Source organism: Gossypium raimondii, chromosome 7 (assembly GCF_025698545.1).
Source record: "Gossypium raimondii isolate GPD5lz chromosome 7, ASM2569854v1, whole genome shotgun sequence".
NCBI lineage: Eukaryota > Viridiplantae > Streptophyta > Magnoliopsida > Malvales > Malvaceae > Gossypium > Gossypium raimondii.
Window position 1 is genome coordinate 974,735 of NC_068571.1, and position 24,179 is coordinate 998,913.

The 24,179-nt window shown below is 29.9% G+C and overlaps 3 protein-coding genes across 4 annotated transcripts; all 3 read right to left on the minus strand.

Moving 5' to 3' along the window:
- Nucleotides 1–877: 877 nt before the first annotated feature.
- Nucleotides 878–3,879, minus strand: LOC105769401 (glyceraldehyde-3-phosphate dehydrogenase 2, cytosolic). The gene is made up of 11 exons (XM_012590011.2): nucleotides 3,714–3,879; nucleotides 3,525–3,625; nucleotides 2,998–3,113; nucleotides 2,806–2,905; nucleotides 2,369–2,515; nucleotides 2,219–2,279; nucleotides 2,044–2,141; nucleotides 1,610–1,752; nucleotides 1,446–1,529; nucleotides 1,274–1,363; nucleotides 878–1,166 (listed from the first exon to the last, which is right to left on the minus strand). The coding sequence occupies exons 1-11, from the start codon at nucleotides 3,739–3,741 to the stop codon at nucleotides 1,124–1,126; spliced, it is 1,011 nt and encodes a 336-aa protein (XP_012445465.1). The 5' UTR covers nucleotides 3,742–3,879; the 3' UTR covers nucleotides 878–1,123.
- An 8,523-nt stretch (nucleotides 3,880–12,402) lies between these two features.
- On the minus strand, nucleotides 12,403–15,035 carry LOC105769388 (F-box protein SKIP14). Of its 2 annotated transcripts, XM_012589995.2 has the most exons (3): nucleotides 14,640–15,035; nucleotides 13,611–14,545; nucleotides 12,403–13,497 (listed from the first exon to the last, which is right to left on the minus strand). In XM_012589995.2, the coding sequence occupies exons 2-3, from the start codon at nucleotides 14,439–14,441 to the stop codon at nucleotides 12,973–12,975; spliced, it is 1,356 nt and encodes a 451-aa protein (XP_012445449.1). In that variant the 5' UTR covers nucleotides 14,442–14,545; nucleotides 14,640–15,035; the 3' UTR covers nucleotides 12,403–12,972. The 2 variants fall into 2 exon arrangements, with proteins under 2 accessions (XP_012445449.1, XP_012445457.1); XM_012590003.2 differs by having other exon boundaries at nucleotides 13,611–15,035.
- A 650-nt stretch (nucleotides 15,036–15,685) lies between these two features.
- On the minus strand, nucleotides 15,686–20,577 carry LOC105769373 (glucose-6-phosphate 1-dehydrogenase, cytoplasmic isoform). The gene is made up of 16 exons (XM_012589983.2): nucleotides 20,417–20,577; nucleotides 19,752–19,947; nucleotides 19,576–19,661; nucleotides 19,435–19,495; nucleotides 19,159–19,345; nucleotides 18,873–19,030; nucleotides 18,721–18,789; nucleotides 18,483–18,541; nucleotides 18,303–18,339; nucleotides 17,512–17,583; nucleotides 17,291–17,438; nucleotides 17,021–17,116; nucleotides 16,801–16,871; nucleotides 16,276–16,391; nucleotides 16,136–16,181; nucleotides 15,686–16,053 (listed from the first exon to the last, which is right to left on the minus strand). The coding sequence occupies exons 2-16, from the start codon at nucleotides 19,920–19,922 to the stop codon at nucleotides 15,886–15,888; spliced, it is 1,545 nt and encodes a 514-aa protein (XP_012445437.1). The 5' UTR covers nucleotides 19,923–19,947; nucleotides 20,417–20,577; the 3' UTR covers nucleotides 15,686–15,885.
- Nucleotides 20,578–24,179: the final 3,602 nt, after the last annotated feature.

Here is a 24,179-nt window from a genome sequence, read left to right on the forward strand (position 1 = left end):
TACTTTTAAATCAAATTATTTTTAACAAAAATACTGACTTTACTATAAATATTTTTATAATTTTTATTTTATTTATTGACATGACATAAAACAAATCGTGACACGTTAGCATAAAGTACTGTAGACTATCACTCAAGTTACCACACAAATTTGTATTTTAAAATGACATAATGATAAAATTTAATTTTCTAATATTTACATCTTGTATATGACATAATGATAAAATTTTAGCTTTCTAATATTTACATCTTGTATCAATTTAACTCTTTACTCTCTTTTAGCTAAATCAATCCAATTTGATCATCACTTTTACATCAACTTTTAAAAAGAATCTAATTACTTTTTAACAAAAATACTGAGATATTATCAAATTTTTAATCTGCATGTACTTAATACTAATTTTAAAATATTTATGAATATTTATATTTTCTGATTTAGAATTTTTATTTTAAATATTTTTTATAAATTTCGAATTATTTAACATGACAAAACAAATTATGACACATCTTGGAACTGTCACGTAATTTACCACACATGTTAAAATTTAATATTTAAGTATACATTTTCTTGAAGAGATGGTTTTGACTTTTTAAAGAGTTCATGATCAAAATGGTCAAAAATGTTATCATTATACCTTTAAAAGATAACCGCATTCTTGATATTAAGTTAGTTTCAAATAAAAACACTATAATTTTCAATAATGTATTATTGGAACCATACGAGGGTTAGCTGAATTTAGAACAAACCTCAAAAGTCATAGTACTTCTCTCTTAAAAATCAGAGTTTTTGTATTATTTATTATCATAATTTCATTTAAAATATTTTGTATTTTATAAGATCTTAAAAAAATACGTTTCCCTATCATATTTATATCAAGTTATGACTAACAAATTTATTTATTAATTTTTCTGTTGATCTTGTAATTATTATTGTCATAAAATGGATGAAGGGAGTCAAAATAGAAACCCTTCTAATCCACCCAAAAAAAGAGTGTTCACACGAAAAAAAAAGGTTGCATACAATTTCTATTATTCGCATGACCAACACCCAAAAGGCAGGCATATCTCTTCTAGTTCCTAAATTGCTTGCCAAAGCTGAAGTTAGAAGCTAAAACTTCACTCACTTAGCATGAAGCCATGTGTCGAACCAAGTCAATCACTCGAGAACTGCAGTGCCAACGAGAAACATACACGCGTTTCGTGTTTTGTTAGATTTAAGGAATTATATGGAGACATTATCAGATATGAATGAAGGAAATGTATGTATGATTTACCTGTAACCCCACTCATTATCATACCACGCAACAAGCTTAGTAAAGTTGTCATTCAATGCGATTCCGGCCTTAGCATCAAAAATGCTTGACCTGTCAAATCAAACACAACATTGCATCATAAAAGCTTCAACGACAGTAAAGAATATTGTATCGAACTATTAAAGCTTCGCACCTACTGTCTCCGACAAAGTCGGTTGAGACCAAATCTTCATCTACGTAACCAAGAATTCCCTTCATGGTGGTCTGAGAAGCCTCCCTACACAAAATTAAGTGCATTTAGCTAGATTAGGCATTCATCTTTGAATTAAAAATATAGTGCAGTGATCTAATCCTTACTTGATAGCAGCCTTGATATCTTCGTAAGAAGCCTTCTTCTCAAGTCTCACAGTAAGGTCAACTACGGAGACATCAACGGTGGGAACACGGAAAGCCATTCCAGTCAGCTTACCATTCAACGCTGGCAAAACTTTGCCAACAGCCTATGTGATTACAAGATTAGCACCAGAATCAACTATCAAACTTCAATTTCAACAATTATCCAACGATTATATCTAGCAAGCTTTTAGTTCAAAGGCAAAATACAGGTCCTAACATCTAAAGCTAATGAGGTTGGATTTCTTTTTTTTTTTGGGGGGGGGGGGGGAATATTTTAACTAAAAGGAAAAATACAGGGACCATAATCACATATTAGTAACAAGATACTATTATACTATTATATTTGAACTAAAATCCATGTTTAGCATTAGGAGTGTCAGAAAACAGATACATACCTTGGCAGCTCCAGTGCTGCTGGGAATGATATTGAAGGAAGCAGCTCTACCACCTCTCCAGTCCTTCATTGATGGACCATCCACAGTCTTTTGGGTAGCTGAATCAAAAAGACAAGTCAATCAACAGTACACAACTTGTTGAAACGAGAAGCAACAAAACACGGTGAATACATACCAGTAATTGAATGGACAGTGGTCATAAGACCCTCAACAATACCGAATTTGTCGTGGATGACCTGCAACCATTTTTTAAAGAAAAAAGTATTAACCAATGCATTAAAAAAATAACAGAGGAATCACTATTTAACAGAGGAATCACTATTACCTTAGCCAACGGAGCAAGGCAGTTGGTTGTGCAGCTAGCATTGGAGACAATGTCAAGATCAGGCTTGTATTCCTTCTCATTTACACCAACAACAAACATGGGGGCGTCCTTACTGGGAGCAGAAATAATCACTTTCTTTGCACCACCCTATAAAAAACCAAAAGATGGGAAACAAAACATGAACATATGATACATTGAAAGGACTAAGAAGGGGATATCAGATACAGGCATGTGCTTGACATGGTATACTCAATTTTTCTAAAATTTTCCATAATTTGGAGGATCATATCCTATACACATGCTCGAATATGTATCAAACACGGATAAAAATTCAGGTTTTCCTCTTCAGTTTTGATAAACACACAAGGCATATTAATTCAAATGAAGTCTCTCAAACGACCATGAGATAAACATTGCTCAAAATTATTATCACATACCTTCAAGTGAGCAGCAGCTTTGTCCTTGTCAGTGAAGACACCAGTAGACTCAACAACATATTCAGCACCAGCCTCACCCCACGGAATTTCCTCAGGGTTTCTACATCAATCACATAAGGGCGTCAAGAAAATATTTCAACAACAGAAAACTCATCCTAAAATAATCTCGTTCGAAGGAAAAGAAAAACATACTTGATGCCAAAAACAGTGACAGGCTTTTCACCAAAGAGAAGAGTCTTTGAGTCCTTCACTTTAAGCTCATGGTGCTTCCATTGACCGTGAACACTGTCGTACTTGAACATATAGGTCTATACAAGTAAAATTGTCAAAGCGCATCAGGAAACAATTTATAGAATAATTTAAAAATAAATAAACAACTATATTCTCTACTTTCAACTTAAACACAAGATTTACTCACTGAAAACCTAGCACAATCAGTCAATTTATCCTATAGATCAATCTTTCAATAATCAGTTGAAATTTTAAATTACGTATGAATCAAACATATAATCGCTCTGATAGGCAAGTGAGACAAAGTAAGAATCAGATCCGAAAAAATAAATTCAAATCATGACTCTTTTCAGATCTACTCTATTTCCACTAAAAAAATTCAAACACGTGACTTAATTCAACGAAACGCTCTAATAAAGCAAGAAAGGAAACAAATGCAAAAGGAAATACGAAAGAAAGAAAAAAAAGTTGGATTACGAGTTACGAACCATGTAATCAGTGGTGATGAAAGGATCATTAACAGCAACAAGCTCAACATCTTCGCTTTGGAGAGCAACTCTCGCAACCAAACGCCCGATCCTTCCAAATCCTTCACCAAACAAACACCAAAAAAAAATTCAGATCCATAATTTTTTTTTTAAAAAAATCACAAGCAAAGATCAAAAATATATAATTACCGTTAATTCCGATCTTAATCTTCCCCATTACCGAAAAATAAAAGAAAACAAAATCTCAGGTGAAGTGAGTGAAGATAAAGAGAGTGATGGGTTTAGGAGAGGAAATAACAGGGGAAAAAGGGAGGGTTTATATATGAGAGAAAGAGACAGAAATGGCGGAAAGCTCTGGGAGGAAGTGGGGACCACTAAACATGTGGTGGGAAAATCGAGGGGATGGTTGGTCACGCGATTAATGGGTTATAGGTTTTTTTTCAACTAAATTGGGCCGATTTGTGGATAAGAAAATTTTGTTGGTTGGAAATTAAATTAGTTCATGGGTTTCATGAATTGTTTGCTAGCATTTTTTAAAATGGTATAATAATAAAATTAGTTTATATTTTTTAATTTGATTTTTTAACTAATTTTAATTATTAATTTTCAATCGTTTTTTAACGGAAATGATGATTAAAACATTTATTTATAATGATGTTGGCATGATAATTAGTGTGGCAGTACACATGTATTTTTTCCGACATGGTACTAATTGTCTTATATGTTACATCAATAAATAATTTTAAAATTATAATAAATATTAAAATATTCAAATTTAAAAAAATCATAAAATACGTGGATTGTCATGATAACATGTTTAAAATTTTAATATTTTAATCAATATTTCTATTACAAAATAGCAATTTGATTATTTTTAAAATTTTAATAATTAAATTCGACTCTTTTTAAAAGATTGAGGCTAAATTAACAAAAGATATAAATGTTAAAGACTAAATTTACTATTATACCTTTAAATTTTTGCCAACTCTTTTACTCAATTTCTATCGGAGTGGATTTCAAATAAGTTGAAACATTTTATTTTATTTTATAATAATTTAAAATTTTTAAATTAAATTTTGGTTTATCAAATAAAGTCAATTCAAATTAAAATTTATCTTATCCAAACAAGGCATACATAGTCAGAATTTTTTTAGGGTCGGTCAAAATTAAATTGTAATTTTTACAATAATAAAATGTAATTTTAAATGATTAAATTAAAATTTTATTATTTTTAAAGGACTAAAGTAAAATTTAACTTTACTAATTTAAAATTTGAGGACAATCAAGGATTCACCTCTGCATACATAGACATTGTGGCCTTTCTCTCTTAAGACAATTTGTAGATAATATATAATTAATACAATTATAATATATTATATAAATGTATTTTTATAAAATTTTATATATCAAATATATAATTACTTATTATATAAATAAATTATTTTTTCATTTTACCTTTTAGTTAATGAAAAAATTAAAAAAATGAAGTAATTTTTATCTAATAAGCTCTTGGTTTCTAAAAAAATTATTTTTCTTTTTTATTTTCAGAAAACAATTTTATTTTTAATGAAAATATGTTTAATAAATAGAAATAAAATTTTGTTTTCAATAATGAATACACGAAAACATATTTGATAAATATTTTCTATAATAAAAACATGAGAAATAAAATAAAAAGTTTTACATTTATATGCATTTGTATCAAGGTACCAAATTTAATATTTGAAAAACTGTAATATTTTTGCGCTTACATGATTTTGAATAAGGTGCCAAATTCATCATTTCTATTTTTACAAAGTCTTTTTAGTGAAAATAATTTATTATTATTATTTAATTTTCACATATTTTCATTTTATTTTTCAAAATCATTTTAAAAATTTTCAACCTTCTTTCAATGTTTTCCATTTTCCATGAAAACGAAAATGAAAATGCATATATTCCTAAAACCAGGAGTCTAAATAATTTAATATAAAATTTAATTATTTATTATTATAAAATTCATTTAATAAAAGTTTTAATAAAATCATAATTAGTATGATAAATCTTATAAATAATAAAATATTTCAAATCATAAATTTAATAATATAATTAACAATAAATACTATAATAATTAATTTAAAAGTTTTTTCCAAATTCATACTTTAATATATATTATAGATTATAGATTATAGATGAATATGTTGTAACATGATTTATTGACAATTCACTAGCAAAATACATATTGAAATATTATACAATATTTTTTAATCTTCAAATATTATAGATTATGTGATGCACATCTAAACAATCTATAATTATAAAATTTTAATATTTAATAAATAATAATATACATAAAATTATTTAATATTATTAAATAAAACATAAGATTACTTACATTTAGAATAAATAAAGTATGTAGTATCTAATAAATATTATTATACATTTGTTTCAATATAAGCATATAATAGAAACTATTAATGTAATTGGATTTGGGTATAATTATTTATAATTATACAAGAACAGTATGTTTGGATAACCATTGTAATTGGTGGATCCTATTGAATTGATTGTAATTACAGCATCTAATTATAGTTTTCAATTCTTAGCGGATGGTGAGAATTAAGTAATGTTTGAAAAGTTACCTAGTAATTAGACTTGGGTATAATTACTTGTAATTAGACTAACGTGACATGTTTGGGTAACTATTATACTTGGTAGGTCCTATTGAATACACACTTTCCAATTCGAGAAGGGATTGGATGATGTGGATAGGGATTATGTGGAGTCACAGTTTCATACAATCATTTCTCTTTCAATTCTTAAGGAAGGTGAAAATCGGAGTAATTCTGCAAGTAATTACTCCCCAATTAAATTTTTAAAAATTATTTTTTTGTACAAGTTTAAGTTATAAATTTTATATTATAAACATGAGCACATATGAGTGTTTGGGATAGTTATGGTCAGGGATGAATACCTTTGGAATTTTTAGATTTTTGAATTTTATATATAAATTATCATGTATTTTAGATTTGGTGCCCACATTGTATAACATTCGCCCCATTGGCCAAATCGTATTTCATATAATTCACCCCGTTAAGCCATAAGGTTATACTTTATATTAACATGGTATTTTTTTCAATTTTGAATTATATAACTTTAATAATAATAATCAAATATTAATATATGATGGGTCTTGGAAGACTAAATGCTTTTACATAAATTCTGAAAACATGAGTAGGATCCTTTGTTTGAGAAACTGAAGTTATTTTGTAAAGATCATGAGATAGAAGTCCCCAATTTAAGTGCTCTGTACAAAGTTGGTCAAAATCGGTCTCGCATCCAGAGAAATAACCTCACAATTGAGCATCACTATCGGTTTGATATATTCATTGTCAATATTGATTCATTACTAATAAAAATAAATTCTCGCTTTAATAATGAGGTAGTTGAGTTATTCTTAGCTCCACTTTGAATCCACGCGATAATTACAAAGCTTTTCAGTGGAAGATATTTGCAAGCTTATGAATGATTTTTATTTGGGCGATTTTACGGAGCAAGAAAAATTACACATGAAGATTCAATTGGAGCATTTTCAACTTGATGCTCGTCAAAGCACGAAGTTACAAAAAGTTTCTACAGTTGCCGAGTTGTGTCAAGTGCTAGCTAAGACAAACAAGTCAAGTATTTATCCTCTTCTTGATAAAATTATTCACTTTGTGCTAACTCTTCCCGTGTCTACTGCAATAACCGAACGAACTTTTTTAGCCATGAAAATTGTGAAGACAAGACTTCGCAACAGAATGGATGATGATTTTCTTTCAACTTACTTGGTGGCATACATCGAAAAAAAGATAGCTCGAGAATTTTCAACAGATTGTATCATTGATGAGCTCGATCTTATGAAAAAGCAGAGGGTGCAATTTAGAATACCTAGTATTGAGAAATAGGACTAAGGTTAAGTTTTTTTAATTTAATTTTTGGAATTATAGTAATATTCATGAAACTTTTAATATAGTATTAATTATTCTTTTTTTTACATATTGGAAAGAAATATTTAATTTTATATAGTGTGATTTTTTTCTTTTATTTTTTATAGTTAAATCATCCATTTTTTTTAAAAACATTAAGAAAAAAAACTAAGAAGAATTTACACTTTTTTACATTAAAAAGATGTCGTTCGATAGAAGTTTTGCCCCCCTTGGAGTAAAATCCTGGATCTGCCATTGATTATGGCCAAAGATTTATTATATTATAAATCTTAAAAATGATATCACAAAACTAATTTTTATATATTTTATAAATTTATAACAAAAATATATCATTTAAATCTTAAACTTTTTAAAGTTATGGCCAAAAAATTATTATAATTTTTTTCATGTCATAGAAATGTTATAATGTATTTATTCATAAAAATTTAATGGTTAAGGATATAACGTATTTACGTGTCCATGCTATATATTATAAAATAATATTTTTATTTGTAAAAAAATGTTAGTCTTTTATCATATCTTATTTGTAGAAAAAAACTTTATAAATTTATATAAAAATACATATTATTCACGAAGTGTTATGAAAGTTATTAGATACTTTAAAATTTTTATAAAGATTATATATTATAAATTTTATATTATTTTTTACTTAATTTTCATATTATAAAAAAGGTAGTAACCTAACATAATTCTTTCTCCAAATTAAGTTTGTATAGTTTTTTATGATTAAAGCTACAGTCTAATTGCACGTTGAACCCAAGTATTATATAGTATGATACAATTTGAGAAAACAGAGTTGGACACAAGCATCAAAGATGGCTCGCGAACTCTTTAATTTGAGACAATTAAGGCTTCGAAATATGGTTAGAGGACATTTGTTATTCTAAAAATATATTTTTCATATTAACATCACCTTAGTATAAGATTAAAAAAAAAAAAAGATAAGGTTGGATCGTACTAGCATATTGCATACTTCATAATTTCATTCATGGGTGGATTTGGAATGATTCATACTTCAAAAAGTACATGAAAGAGAGAGATCTTGATAATACTAATGATATAGATTCATATGATGATGATGATGAACTTGATCATTGACCAACATTTGATAATATTAAAGAGGAATAACACAACAAATATGCACTAGAACAATTAGATAAAATTGCATATGATGCTATTTTTCATATTATTTTATTAGTAATCGTATCATCAACTACTTTTTATACTAAAATAATACATATGATGATTTTATTTTAATTTTTGTTACTTGTTTAAAATTATTTAATCATACTAATATTTTTATAGTAATTAATATATTAAAAATATAACGATGTAATTATGCAATTATGCAATTACAATTTGTACTACCAACCATTACATAGGAATTACGATGTAATTACATTGTGTTAGCAATCACGTTTAGTGAATTACAATTCTTTGTAATTACTTAAGAATGTAATTACTACTCTAACAATTATACTTTCATTCAATTGTAATGTGTTGTTTAAACAGACCCTAAGAAAATAGCTAATGTAAATGTATACGTTTGATTAACTAAAAATGTAGAAAAATTATGGTAATAGTAATAAATGTTGTACAATTAAAAAGATTACCCAATTTATCTTATTAAACTTTAAATTTTATAAGAACTAAAGAAAAATTTTGGAGTGATCAAATGTAATTCTACACTAGTTTTAAGACATAGAACCAAGATAATTAAAAATTTTAGGAGAACCAAATAAAATGTTATTTTTTTAATAATACAATTTACATGTTATAAAAACTTAAGTTATATAATGTGTTGAGTTGATTGAGATAGTGGCTCACATAGTAGGTGATGCAGAAAGCAACTAAGGGTGAAAGTTTAGGGTGGTGATTTGGTAGAGTAATAGCTAATTGTTCTTGTTCATCCTCCTCCTTTGATCATAAAAGAAGGGGTATTTAGAAGGAGACTAGTTGGGCGTGAGTCTTAATCCTCAAGTACTTTACTCTACAAGTGCAGTAGGTAGAGTGGTAAACTGCCAACTGGTTGTATTGTTCAAGTTGATATGAGATGACTAGGGTGGAGCATCGTCAAGCTTAAGAAGGTGATGGATTGAAAAGTGCTAGTAGGAGTTCTTTCCTACAGTAGAAAGCTCTTCAGTAGAGAAAGAAGATTGTTTTAAATAAGTGTACGAGATGTATCGAGAACAGATAGAGAAGAAGATTGGAGTAGATCCAGTAACAATGAGTGCAACGACATGTATTGGTTGGTAAGGTGAAAAAAGGTTGTGTATGGCTAAAAATAAAGCTAAGCAAATGAATAAATAGAGAGAGTTTTTAGAAATTGCCTTTGAGAGTTAAAATGTCAAAGTGCCAAAATTCGTTTTACCAATTGTTAAAAGCTCCTATTTATGGTGTCCCAAGAATAGGAATTACAAAGCTGACAATTAGTAAGAGTAATCAATGATTTTTTTCAATTACAAAGGCATTAATGATTCTTTTCTATCAATAAAAGGGTTTTGTTGGGAATGTTGTTGATAAATAGTGAACAAGAGTTCACTAAGTTTCTGGAAGAAGGGAGAAACACTCAATGTTGCTGGAAAAGATTAAAAGGAAGCATATTAACTACATCCATATTTGATCCACCAAACACAACTCTCCGAAACATCCCAAAAGCGAAGGCAACCTAAGAACTCGATCATATTTTGAGGTTATTTCTATTTTACTGTGAAACGACACTATGTGAAACATCTTCTGCAGAAAATCTCTTGAAATGCAAAATTAGTGTTGTTCTTGAAAAACAATTATTTTAACTTGTTCCAACTATGAGTTGCTCTCAACATAGTTGTTTCAAAAAAGAGTTGTTCTGTGGTGATGTTTCTCTTGGTATAGCTTGCTTTGAATAATGACTCTTCTGGAAAAACATAATTATTCTAAATAAAGTCGTTCCAAATAATAGTTGTTCTAAACATAACTATTTCCAAAACGTCATTATTCTAAACAAGAGTTGTTTTAAACTTTAGTTATTCTGGATAGAAGATGTTCTCGAATGATAGCTACACTAGATGACAATTGTTTTAACTAAAACCTTGTTTTGAACAATAACTATTCTAAACAATACTACTTGTTTCACGCTTGGTAGCACAATTTCCTGAAAGGGTAGCTAAAACTAAATGTCTACACCTACATATGTATGGAGATTGCAAGGGCCCACCTTATATAATGCGACATTTAATGAGGCAAAGTTAAAACTAAGCTCCTAGCAAGGTCGTGAGGTCAAACGTTGTCAACCTCTATCTTCTAGTGTAACTACCAGATGATGCGGAAAGGGATGATATCGAAAAAGTATAAGAATTGCCCCTAAATGAAAGATGGGTTATAAAACAACCTAAGTTGGGTCAAATCTTTGGTGAGGCTATCAGAAGTTTTGGCAAGGCTTGAAAAAGACTTTAAAACGACATGCCTAGTTTTTCGACCTTATATTTATATGTTAACTATTCTGATTTAAGGTGGGTTTAGATGGACGATTGAGTGCGATGCAGTGCGTTTAGCCTACTTTTTGTCTCACGCTACAGTGTTGCTACAGTATCTAATCTCACCGCCACCGCTGTTTTTACACTAATCATAGGTAAACACACCGCCCATCCAAACTCACCGTTAGTCTTTCCAAAATAAGTCGTTTCATTGTTATCATCATTTCTTTTGGAGTACTCTTTTAGTTTCTTTCCTAGGTAGTTATAAATAGGGTTCCTTTGTGAGTTCACAATACTTGCCTCCTCATTTGTACTTGCTCTTAACATTCTTAAGATTTCAAATAATTTATATTTTTTTAAAAATTATATTCTTCAATAATAAAACATATTTCTAATACAAATATCTAATATCTAATATACCTATTTATAAAAGGAAGGTCCTAAGCTTGTTTTTTTTTTTTACATTATAAGAAAATGATTAAATTTTACTTTTGGTCTATCTATTATGACTAGAGTTGATATATAATTTTTATACTTTAATTTCTAACAAGATTAAGTACCTATCATTTTATAATGCTATTAGTTAGTCTTCGATTAAAATATTATGTAATTATATAATTTAAATGCCTTAAAAATCTTAATTAATATCATTAACTTTTCAATTAAATTTTTGGATTCAATTTTTCTTTGTTCTTTTTACATTATTAGAAGTCAAATTTTAGTTTAGCCTATATGCTATGCTGAAACTTTATTTTATTTCTCTTTATTTTATAATATAATTAGTTAATTTAAATAGTTAATATTATTAACTATTTCAGTAGTGACATCATTTTTCTTAAGAGCACTATTCTAACAAAAAAATTATTTTATCATAATAAATTCAAATGAGTGTTTTTTTTAATCTACAATATTTCAACACTATTTTTAACAAAAAATGATAATAACAACTAGATTACATTTCTAACAATAAACGTTAAAAAACTACATTCAAAACGTACAAAACATACAAAAATTTAGAGCATATTTTAACCTTCAAATTTTTACGATATAAATATAGTACAAACTATACTAGTAAACATTTAAAAAACGAATTAATTATTATATACCAACAACCTTGAAGAATCTGATTTTATCAATAAATTAGAATTAGGTTTATCAATAATTTAGCAACCCTTCGAGTTAAAGTCATTATGAATTGCTAGATCCGATCCAATTTAATCTTCACTACTCGACTCTCTCATAAATGGAAAACAACTCTCCCACCATCTCAGAAATACTCGAACCTAACCTTCCTTCACCACTCCACTAAACATGCATCAATAGAACACTCAAACCCGAACCCTTGCTTAAAAGTACCAAACTCCTGACCATCTCACAATTACTTGAACCCGAAACCTTGCCTTAAAGGTACCAAATTCCTCACCATCTCACAAATACTTGAACCCGAAACCTTGCTTTGAAAAAAAGAGTCCCCCAAACAATTGCTTCTTTAAAAATCTAAAATTTGAACAGCAATAACAAGCAACTAAATTCATATTAGTTCATGGATCATTACAATTTAGACCCATATAATATGAATCAATGGAAAAAAGAGAACAGTTGAGTATTCTTTGTCCATGAAATATATATATATAAAGTTGAAAAATCATAATAGAATGAAAAACAAGGAACATACCATCCGAATTCCAGACCAGTCTCCTCTCTTCTACTTGACAATATTGCTTCTCCTCATGAACAAGGCTCAAATTATCTGACAACGCTCAGTCTTATCTCATCTGAACATTAAAACCGTCCGCTTTTAAGAGATGTTTATTCGATGTAATCCAATACCAACCTCAGTTCTTCAGAAGATCAAAACATCTCGGTTCGTTCAATGAACCAAGAAAAACATAGGAAATGCAAGAGAACTGGCATGCATGTTTGTTGCCGGACACTTGTACAAGTATTCAATAACGACCAGCTAAGCTCAAGTTGTGCAAAATTTTTGTCCACAATCAGTAGCACAAGGGGAATCGAACTTTTAAATTAGCCGTAAAAATACAGCTCATAGGAGGTACCGATCACATCCGAGTTCTCTTCACTCCCAAAGATATGCTTCAAACAATTAAAACAAAGCAAGTCTAAAGTAAACGTTTCCTCATAATCACAATGCTTAAAACAACACCCACAACGGAAACACCGCGCGATGCAAAGAAAGCAAGCCCTGCACAACTGAGCAGCGTGATGTGTTGTTCTACAACTCTCCGAGGGGCAATCGTAAACCAATTTCAGTTTATCACATCTAGGACAAATCTCGATATCAATCACTCTATCATCATCACAAGTAAAATGCAATTGACCTTGACGGAAAAATTGTGGTTTTTGCTCTCTCAATTGTATCGAGTTATCCGCACCAAGTAAAAACTTGAACTCCTTGAATTGCTCCTCAGTTACACTGAAACATCCACCTATTTTTAAGTGTTTAATACCTGGTGACCCGATAGACTTAAAGGCTTTTAGATTGAATAAAATACCCTCAACACTGAGGCCTGTACATTCTGGTACACTTAGCTGCACAAAATCCATATATATAATAATAAATATATACAATTTGATAAATGCATAACCATTATAACTATGAAATAGATAATGAATCTATTGTTACTTGCACTACAAGGACTAACCTTAGTGAGCTTGGGATTACTTTCGAGCACACACTTCAAGCCATGATCGGTAATCTTTACACACCCGACCAAACTCAAGCATTCAAGAGAGCCTTTAGCCCTATTAGTTAATTTCAAAAGGGCATCATTAGTAATCCTTCTACTCAAAGAATGTTCAATATGGATGTTCCTCCATAAAAGAGTATCACTTCTAACAGCATCCCTCAAAGACCTACAAACCCTTTCGACCGCAAGTAGGTCCTTAACACCGAGATAACCAAGAGCGAAAAACAAAGCATCACTTGGTTCACCTCCTCCATTATCATTGCAAATAACTTCCTTACTATCCTTCAATCCTTTACCTTCATCATTGATTACAAAACTCCCACCATTATCAATCTCAAATCCATTAAAATCCGGGTTCGATGTTTCGTTGATCTCAAAGTTGTTACAAACCCAATTCACACCTTTAAAGAAAGATGATTGATCACCATAAAAACTAGAGATACTTTCATCAGGTTTTAAACTCATGGTGCCATTACAAACCCAATTTAAACCCTTAAACATTTGTTGTTGATCAACAATTTGTTTTTCAGCATAATCTTCCATACCAAACATACAGAAATCTGACCATAAATCATTCTCAAAATCTTGAAACCAACCTGTGATTGCTGCAGCAAAAGTAGACCTTATTTCCATACCAAATGGATCTTCAGGCAATCTGTCAATAATATCATCATTAACAGCTTCATAAAAGCCTTTTGATTCAGTGTTGCCACTTGAGATTTCAGTATCCCAACTGCAACTCCAAGAACTCCAAGAATTCTCAAAATCATCCCAATTCAAAGCCATTCTCTCTTTTATTTTATTTTATTTTATTATTATTATTCAATCACCAATAAAAACCAAGAAAAATTAAAAAGAACCCTCTATCAAGAACCCTAAACTCAGGCAACCTGATTCAACAAACCAAAATAAAAAGTATAATCAAAATATAAGGCAAACCCATTATTTCAGGTGATAAAACAAGATATAAAAACATAAATTTACCTGATTTTCTGTAGAGTTTTTTTTTCCCTTTGTAAAAGCAACCTAATCAAAGGAGGGTAAACTAACCTGAAAAAAAAAAGGGTTTTCTTTCTTCTTCTTCTTCTTTTTTTTTTTTTACAAATTTGGTGAAATTGAAGGTAATGGGAAAGAGAAAACAGAAGAAAAACAAGGGATTTGAGAAGAGGAAAAAAAAAGGAACAATATTTTTTGAAAGATTATTATAATAATGAGAGAATCTGAATGAGGAGAGATAAAAGAATTTTAAAAAAAAGCTTTAAGTTTTTATAAAGGAAAGAGCAACGCAGAGAGAAAGAAAACAGAGTTTGCTTAAAACAGGGAAAAGAGGAGGAGGAGAGAAACAAGGGAGAAGAAATTCTTCGCCAATTAGGGACCTAGCCCCTTCGGGTGGAGTTTAATTTAATTTTAGGTCCTGATTTTCACAATTTTAATTTAATTTAATTAATTAATATCAATAAATTGTTTTATAATAAAGATTGGGTAAATTCCACTGCTAGTTACTCAACTATTGGTAAGTTTCCTTTTTAGTCACCTAACTATGAAAAATTACAAAATAGTCACCTAGCTATTCGATTTTTTCTTTTTTAATCGCCTACCATTAAATTAATGACAGAAAGATAACTTGATAGCTTTTAAAATTGGCATAATGCCAACTTTAACCCTAAACATTTACATAATGTGTAATTTGATCCCTTTTTTTGTGGTTTTTTGTTTTTTTTTTTGTTTTTGTGACAATGAGAGTTAATTTTAAAAGAATGAAAAGGATGAAATTATAAAAAGGCATTCTTGTAACTTCCTGAATGAATTGAAGCCCAATTGACTCATGACAACTCAATTAGGGACTTAAACAATAGTATATAGAAAATGTTGAATCACTTGGTAAGTATATTTGCCTCAAATTTATTAAACTCATTTACTTGGAAATAAAATCTCAACTCAATTATAAAACTTAATAATTGATAACCTCAAATGTGAGTAAAATAATTAGAATAGTGGTATCATAATTACCGAATTGAATTCAAATGAGATTTGAACCAAAATAGAATAAGTTGTAAATATAACAAGGAAAGACCCTTTATAAAAGTGTTCCAAACATGATTTAAAGGGAAAAGTTACAAAGCTCTTAGGCTTAGCATTTTATTGTATCTGTTACAAACCTCAACTTCTTTCTATGGCAATGGTGATAGGATACCGCAAAGCTATATATATATAAATATATATAATGTTTCTATAAGGTGGGAGGAATCCAAATATAACCATGTGTTTGAACATAACCGGCTTTAGCCGAGAGCTCATCTGCTTCTGCAGGACCCCGGCTGCCTGTTCGGTATGGAATTGGCTTCATTTCACCGTGGTCGATTCTGTGTAGAAGAGGCGTAAAAATCTCCCATGCCGCCTGATTATATAAGCAATATCAATGTTAGTTTGCATTTCCCGTATATAACTTGTCTTTGTTGGAAGTACACAAGGATTCTTACCTTTAACTCGTCCCGACGAACAAAATGCTGCTGATCACCTCTTATCCTGTACGACAACAATAACAATATTTCAGTCGTGAAGCTTGGATGAAAATCGTTGCATTCATTTGAAAGCAGAAAAAGTAAATATAGGATCATACGTGTCGAGTATAAGACGTTCATAAGCCTCTGGGATGGTAACACCTTGATAGCGTTGCCTGTATGACAAATCTAGTTCACTTTGCACTGTTGACATCTCGAGACCGGGCTGCTTCACCTGCATCAGTCACAAAATGCAAGTCAATACATAAGCATATAGTAAATTTTAGTACCAATAAAGCTAGATCTTGTTGCTTGATGTCAGCTATATGAGCAGTTTTTGTAGAACGCAGTCATGGATTTCCGTAAAATCTAGAAAATTCATATAAATGTTTCTAAAATCTGATAACACAAAAAAGGAGCATCAAGTATTCAAGATTGGTGCTCAGCAGTGCACAAAAGTCACCATAAACAAGTAGCCTCACATACGATCATTACTTCTGAAAGTATCTTAAACAAACATATATGTAGCGATAATTAGACCGGAAATAGTATAAATACTCAGTACATTATGAAGCATAAATGAAACACAAGCAGGAAGATACAAACTCGTAGAATTATGGACACAATAAGATCAGTGAACTCACGGTTAGCTTCATGTACATGGCTTCAGAAGGTTGCAGGCGTATGACAAACTCGTTTCTCCCTTGCTTTTGACCTAAATAAAGGCAATAAAATTTAAGCAAAAGGCTGATTAAAAGGTTAGGACACTTCAAACGCGTTGCAAGTCCATTGCATTACCCAAAAACGGAAGCAAGCAAAAATATAAGCAAAGTTATAAAGAATCTTAAAGGTATGCTGTCATACATTTAAATATATCACCAGGAACATCCTTAAATTGAACACGTATCTCTGCTTTTCTTGAATTCAATGCTTTCCCTGCCTTTAGAATAAACGGGACACCTGGAAACAAACCAACAAGTGAAAATAGAAAATCTAATGAGAAATTCAAATACAAATTCATTATTTGGTCGATCCAAATGAAGAAGTACGTGAAACAATCAAATTCCGAATAAGTTATTCAGATAATTCAAGGGCTGAGCCACCTAAACAAACAAAATGATGCATGTATATTACCTTCCCATCTTTCATTATGTATACGGAGAATAACAGTAGCAAATGTGGGAGTGTTTGAGTGGTTGGGAACTGTTGGGTCGTCCCTGTAACCTTCATATTGTCCGAGTACAACCTCTTCATCTTTAATCGGAAGTACAGATTGAAGAACCTGGGCTCATATAATAATCAACATATAGCAAAGAAAGCACCGGCTTAGTTCACCTAACCTAAAAGATGCACACCTTCACTTTCTCGTCACGAATGTGCTCGGGTTTGAGAGAGACAGGCTTCTCCATAGCAACAAGACAAAGAACCTGCAGTTGGTATGAAGTCAATAAATAAGTGAAGTTGGCTAACGGACTGGTACATGGCATGTTCTTCCTTTTAACTTGTTTTTGCTTGTTTAGGTTTCCTTTTGGGCAAAGGTATCAAGAAACATAATAGCTTCAGAAAACAAAACAAGCACGTGATCTAAGGAACTTCTTTTTTGCCACTAATAGCAGCATATAACCTAACTAAATTAATAGAAGCACAGATCACACATAAATGGTAAAAGTATCACGGAGGCCCTTGTACTAGGAGTTGGATTGCATTTTCCCCTATTTACTTGTGTAGCTTGCACGTTAGATCAAAGAGCAAATTGATCCTTTTGTTAAAAATTCTATCCATTTTTATTGTTAAAAACTAGTCCTTGTACGTTAGTATGAGGTACACGTGATATACCACGTGTAGCTGTTTTGGTTATTACCTCAACCACACCAACTTTTAACAGTAGAAATGGATGAAATTTTTAACAAGGACCAGTTTGCTCGTTGATCTAACATGCAGGGACTAATTTGCCCCATTTTTTGAGTAAAGGGGGCAATATGCAATCTGAATCCCAATATAAAGGCCTCCATAGTACTTTTACTTGCATAAATTGTAAGAAACGATATTCCTAACTTAAGAAAATTCCAATTAAGCACACTTCAAATGATGCAAAGGCAGCATTCTTAACCATATGACATCCGGTTGAGGTTAGTAATCACGTTACCTGTAATAGGTGGTTTTGGATAATATCACGGATAATTCTGCACAAAGAGCACAAAGGAAAAATAACTGAGAATGCATATACTTAACATGTATTCTTCTTCGATGTCACGTGGAACTATGGATGATTCTTCATAAATTTTCCTATACAAAGAGGACCTTAAATAAGTGCTATGAATCATACCCGTATTCATCAAAATATCCACCACGACCCTCAGTTCCAAAATCCTCTCTGAATACAATCTGACAGAAGAAAAAGAGGAAAAAAATAAAAGGAATATTATGACTTGAAAGTTAACAAAGCCCCATCAGACCAAAAATGGCTATCACACTCAGCCTCTAAGGCATATCCTAAAGTAATCAACGGTGCAATACATTCTTCATAGCAACTTGTGTAACATCCACAATAGAAGGATCCTCACCTGTACATTATCAATGTTGTCGCGATTCCAAAGGGGCAAGAAGAAGCGATTAGCAAAACGAAGTACCAACTGCAAGTGACATACAGCCAGACATGAGCAAATTTGCTAAAAAAAACAAGAAACAAAAATCACTTGTTTTACACATTTATTACCAGGTTCTGGACCAATTCCTTTCCCAAATAGTGATCAATACGGTAGATTTGTGGTTCATCAAACAACTCTCCGATTTGAGAACTTAGTTGCTCTGCAGAGTCCAAATCTTTACCAAATGGTTTCTCAACAACTATCCGAGTCCATCCGCCAAGATCAGCTGGAAAAAAAAATCATATAATATGAAGAAAGTATATATAATATGAAATTATTCCTTCACAAAGGCCCTGCAAATTATCTAAATTATATATGTTCCAACACGATTATTCTAGGGAAATAAATACCTACATTTATTCATGCAATATTTCCTGATCATCCTACAAACAGATGGATACACTGATGGTGGAAGTGCAAGATAAAAAAGTCTCCGAGATGAGCCTTCTTGGCTACTTTTTGAGATTTCATGCTTTGTGATTTCCTTGTCTAATAGCTGAAAGCCGTCAGCGCCATCATATGACCCACTTACATATTGAATCTACACACACATTAGCAACTGTTCATTAAAGCCATCCACCAAACATATGACTTAAGTGTCGTAAACATATAACCAAGCCGTGTACTAACCAGCTGTAAGAACTTTGACACGTCTTCTGAGGGTGAAGCACTTCTATCATTGACAAGATACCTGCAAAACAAACCGTGAGTGACATTCTTTCGGCCAAAGTGCGAACAAACCATACAAGTAGAGCAAATGATGGAATTTACCCACAAACACGGTTCCTTAAATCATCATCCGAAATCTTAGTCCTTGCATAGCCAAATATGTGCACCTCATCTGGTGGTAAAAATCCCTGCATACAAAACATCCATTTCAGCATTTCAACAAAGATCAAATTCCATTTTGATTCTAATAAAGAAAATCAATGAAAATAACACTTAACCTGACAATAAAGATTAAAGAGCGCAGGGAAAGTCTTCTTCTTGGCAAGATCACCAGAGGCACCAAGAACAATTATTGAGAGACAACCAGTTTCAGGCACATTCTCATTGCCTGATAATGAATCACTCCTAAAACTATCTCTTTTTTGAAGGCACCATTTACCTGATCCCATCTTATAACCTTTGTTTGAATCTGATCTGTATTTTTTTTTTAAAAATGAATATTGTAAGCAAAAAGATCCCAGAATTGAAAGGAACTATATATATGTAGTCAATTTTTAGCTTGGGCTCAACTTTAATCAAAGAATTCTTCAAATCCTACACTAAACCAAATTATTAGATTAACCCAAAACTAGAAGAACAATTAAAGCTTAACAGAAAATTTATTTTTTTACTCAACTGATAAGGACATGAAATCAATATTCTTTGTCTTTCATCTTTCATCAGTTTTATCCAAAAAAATAAAAAAAACATATTACATGGATCCCAGAAAGAAACAAACTTTACATGAAAAAGCCAAAAACCCAAATCGGAATTCAAATAAAATGAAACAATCAATCAAATTAAACTCAATAAAAAGGCTTTTTCCTTATAGTGCAAGGATCAAGGACCCATATCATTAAAAAAAAAAACCCCTTAAAAAGCACAATTGAGAGAGAAATGAAACCTGGGAATTGAAGAGAGAGTTAGATTTTGTGTTGAGTTTTGAGAAATGGGTATCAAATTTTTCTGGGTTTTAAGCAGTTTTTTTATATTGCGCACCAACTATCAGCCCACAATTCTTACCAGCCGCCGTATTTTACAATATTTTTGTTTTTTGTTGAAACTTTTTTATTTATTTCATCTTATATTTCTGTAATTTTGTTAATTACCCACAAACTTTGGTTACTATTGTTTTCTGTTATATAGTTAATTATTTTTAATTTATTTATTTTGAAAATATTGATTAAAAATCATATAAATTAAGGTATTTTTGTCAAAATTTACTTCGAATAGTGGTTAAAACTTTGGTTTATCCTCTTTCTCTTTTCTAATATTATAATGATATAAAACTAAATTATCGTTAAGAGAATAAATACTGGCCATGAGTTTTAAAGTTGATCTATACTTAAGACGAGAATCGAAGCCTCGACAACTAGTTAAAATAAAAATAAATAAAAAAACATTTACCACCTCACTCCATTCTTCTGATTTTTTTCCCTATTAGTAAATAAAATAATTACCGTCAATTATTTTTACTTATATTTCAAATTTAAATAAGATAAAAAGTAACACTATTTTATATTTTTTTGAAGGTAATATATTTTATATTTTTAAATATTAAATTATCCAATAAAAGAAAATCCAAAGCATATGATCAAGAAGGTTGGATTGGATGGGTAGTACTAGTGGGTAGTTGAGCACATTTTGTCAACAATAATTATAGATATAGGCCAAAGAAGGTTGGGTAAAGCTACAGTACAGATAGTTCACACAATTAATTAATATGAACCTGTCCTTCCACAAATACTACAATGCCACGTAATAATGGCAATAAAAAAATGTTTTTATGAATTAGTATGGGGTTCACAATGAATTTTTAATTTTAAAATATTGTAAATGATTTCTTCATTTTATTATTTTCATTATTATTTTCGTATGTTAAAGAACATTATATAAAATATTTAAAAGGGCAAACTATAAAAACAGTCATTTTGTTTACTTCAGATTATATTTTAGTCACTTATATTTGAAATGTTACGTTTTAGTCATTTACATTATCGTTTTGTTACAAAACCATTAAACTCCGTCACCTCCTTAACAGCGGTCCTATGTGGCAATCCAAATGGATTTTAATTGCCAACTTAGATGTCTTACGTGTCAGTTCAATTTAAATTTATTTAATTAAAAACCTATTTTCATCACAGCAACTGGACATTCAAGTTGTCATTTAAAACTCATTTGGACTGCCACGTAGGACTACCGTTAAGGAGGTAACGGAATTTAACGATAGAGTGACCACTTCGTAACAAAACAATAACATAAGTGACTAAAACGTAATATTTCAAACATAAGTGACTAAAATATAATCTGAGACAAACAAAATTAACTATTTTTATAGTTTATCCTATTTAAAATAAGTATATATAAGAAAAAAATGTCAAATTTAGTTATTTAGTATATTAATATAAGAAAAAAAATGTAATTATTACATAAGTATTATTAGTATAAATTTAAATTAAAAATTAAAAAAATAAATTTCTATTAAAATAATATTCAAAATAATTAAGGGTCCCTTTGAATGGGTGGTGTATTTACCTGCGATTAGTGTAAAAGTAGTGATGACAATGAAATTAAATACTTCACACGAAAGATAAACGCCGATTTAAAAAGGCCCTAAAAAAATTATCCTACCTTTAGTGAGAACAAACCATTAAAAATTACTAAATAAATTTAATATTTTTATTTTTAATACTCTTACAAAGCATACCATAAATATAAATATAGCAATTTTACGTCTATTAAACATATTTATTTATATTCCGTCCAAAATTGAGTGCTAATAAAAATCAAAGATTCGGTAGTACTTTTTCTAATGTTTTTTTATTTTGGGTAAACTACATCCAGAGTCACTAAATTATTAGTAATTTTATGTTTTGGCCACTCAACTTAAAAATGTTACAAAATAATCACTAAATTAGTTTATATTTTCATTTAAGTCCCTAAATTGTTAAAGTCGTTGTTGTATGATATTCTCTATTCACACTGCTTACACCAATCAAAAGCTCTCCTTCCTTTTCTTTTCTACAATTTAGGTTTTTTTTATGAAACAACTTTGAATGTAACGAATCTAGGAACCAAAATCCTAACAACTTTCTTCTCTAATCTCCAACATTGACCATTAGATCAACTTAGATCTAAGGTATGTTATTTACTCGTTGATGGGTACTACTCCATTACATCGATCATCAAATCATCACTAAAAGCTCGCTAGCCAAACTTAAAAAAAAACTTAACAACTTAGCAACTTAAATAAAAATCTTTTGAACAATCTAATGACTTAAATGAAACTTTCAAATAATTCAATAATTATTTTGTAACTTTTTTTTAAGTTGAATAACTAAAATATAAATATGTTAATAATTCAATGACCTTGAAGGTAATTTACTATTTTCTTTTTAGTGGTGGTGTGTGGGGAAAACGAGGCAAAATGGTCAAGATTTTAGCAAAATAGAAAGTATTAGTCAAAATAGTGAGGCCCACCAGTAGGCAAGGGTGATGCCATTCTAGATTTGACTCAATATTGCCTTTCATTTCTATAAAAGAGAATATTGCCTGCGTTGACATGATAATTAGGATGTTCATTGTGTCAGATATAATCTCAGTTTAAATTATGTTATTATTAGGATTTTCCTTATTCTTATAATTCACTAAAATATATATAATATGGTAGAAAATAATAATATAAACTATTTATGTAACCTATGTTATAAATTTATTGAAATTTATATAAATATATAAATAATCTAGTTTCATTCCTTTTCAAAGATTGACTTCCACGTTCTTAAGAAAAGAAAGGAGACAATTGACAAAAAATTCTAGAACCCTAAAAGTGGGTTGCCTTTTAGATTAAGGTGATAACTTAGATAAAAGAATTTTTTAGTATTCTCTAGATATGTTTTATATTGTCTAAGTTCGAATTCATGATCATTCTTTTAATAATGTCATTTTAAAATTCAATTTACATTCTCTCTTAGAAATATAACGTGCGTTTTGAATCGGTGTTAACTATTTCATCAATCATTGTTTTTGTGTTTGATAAATATAGTTTGCCATAGCAGTAATTGGTTATTTCTTGCCCATCAATTAACTTCTTTTAGAAAATTTAAGATTTAGTTCATGTATTTAAAAATTAAAATGAATTCCTTTTATTTATTTAAAATCCTTAGTCTAGTTATTAAAATCGTACGTATTTTATATCAAATTTTGTCGATTTAAAATTTTGATTAAGTTATCGTCATATGATTGATAAAAAACTAAACATTGATAATTTTTACTGAAGTTACCAACGATAATGATGATTAAACTAGGATTTTAAAATTAAAAATTCAAGAAAATAATATTTTAATTTTTAAAGTATAAGGACCAAATCTTAAATTTTATACAAATACAGTTACTAACAACACATTTTAACCTAACCAAAGATGGGTATCTACTAGATTCAATCGCCCTATTCAAATTTCCTTTGATTGCAACTTTTAACACTTACATCTATTGAGAGTGAATAGTTGCTTTTACCACATGAGTTAATCAAAACGGAAAATTGTATTTATTAAATTAATAGATGAAATTCATGAAAATTGTTGGGATTTAGGTTGGTTTTGAACCTCACCAATAGCAAGTCGCTCACATTATCTCTTGGTGACTGGTTATACATCCAAATATAGTCA

Bases quoted from the DNA above. Each gene is read 5' to 3' on its own strand.
- LOC105769401 (XM_012590011.2), bottom strand. From the start codon at position 3,741: ATGGGGAAGATTAAGATCGGAATTAACG. The intron at 3,626-3,713 runs GTAATTATATAT...TGTTTGGTGAAG, and splicing joins GATTAAGATCGGAATTAACG to GATTTGGAAGGATCGGGCGT. The intron at 3,114-3,524 runs GTTCGTAACTCG...TTACTTGTATAG, and splicing joins TCATCACCACTGATTACATG to ACCTATATGTTCAAGTACGA.
- LOC105769388 (XM_012589995.2), bottom strand. From the start codon at position 14,441: ATGGCTTTGAATTGGGATGATTTTGAGAATTCTTGGAGTTCTTGGAGT. The intron at 13,498-13,610 runs GTTAGTCCTTGT...GATTTTGTGCAG, and splicing joins GTAATCCCAAGCTCACTAAG to CTAAGTGTACCAGAATGTAC.
- LOC105769373 (XM_012589983.2), bottom strand. From the start codon at position 19,922: ATGGGATCAGGTAAATGGTGCCTTCAAAAAAGAGATAGTTTTAGGAGT. The intron at 19,031-19,158 runs GTAGGTATTTAT...TTTTTTTTCCAG, and splicing joins GAAATATTGCATGAATAAAT to CTGATCTTGGCGGATGGACT. The intron at 18,340-18,482 runs GTATGATTCATA...CTCTTTGTGCAG, and splicing joins GGATATTTTGATGAATACGG to AATTATCCGTGATATTATCC.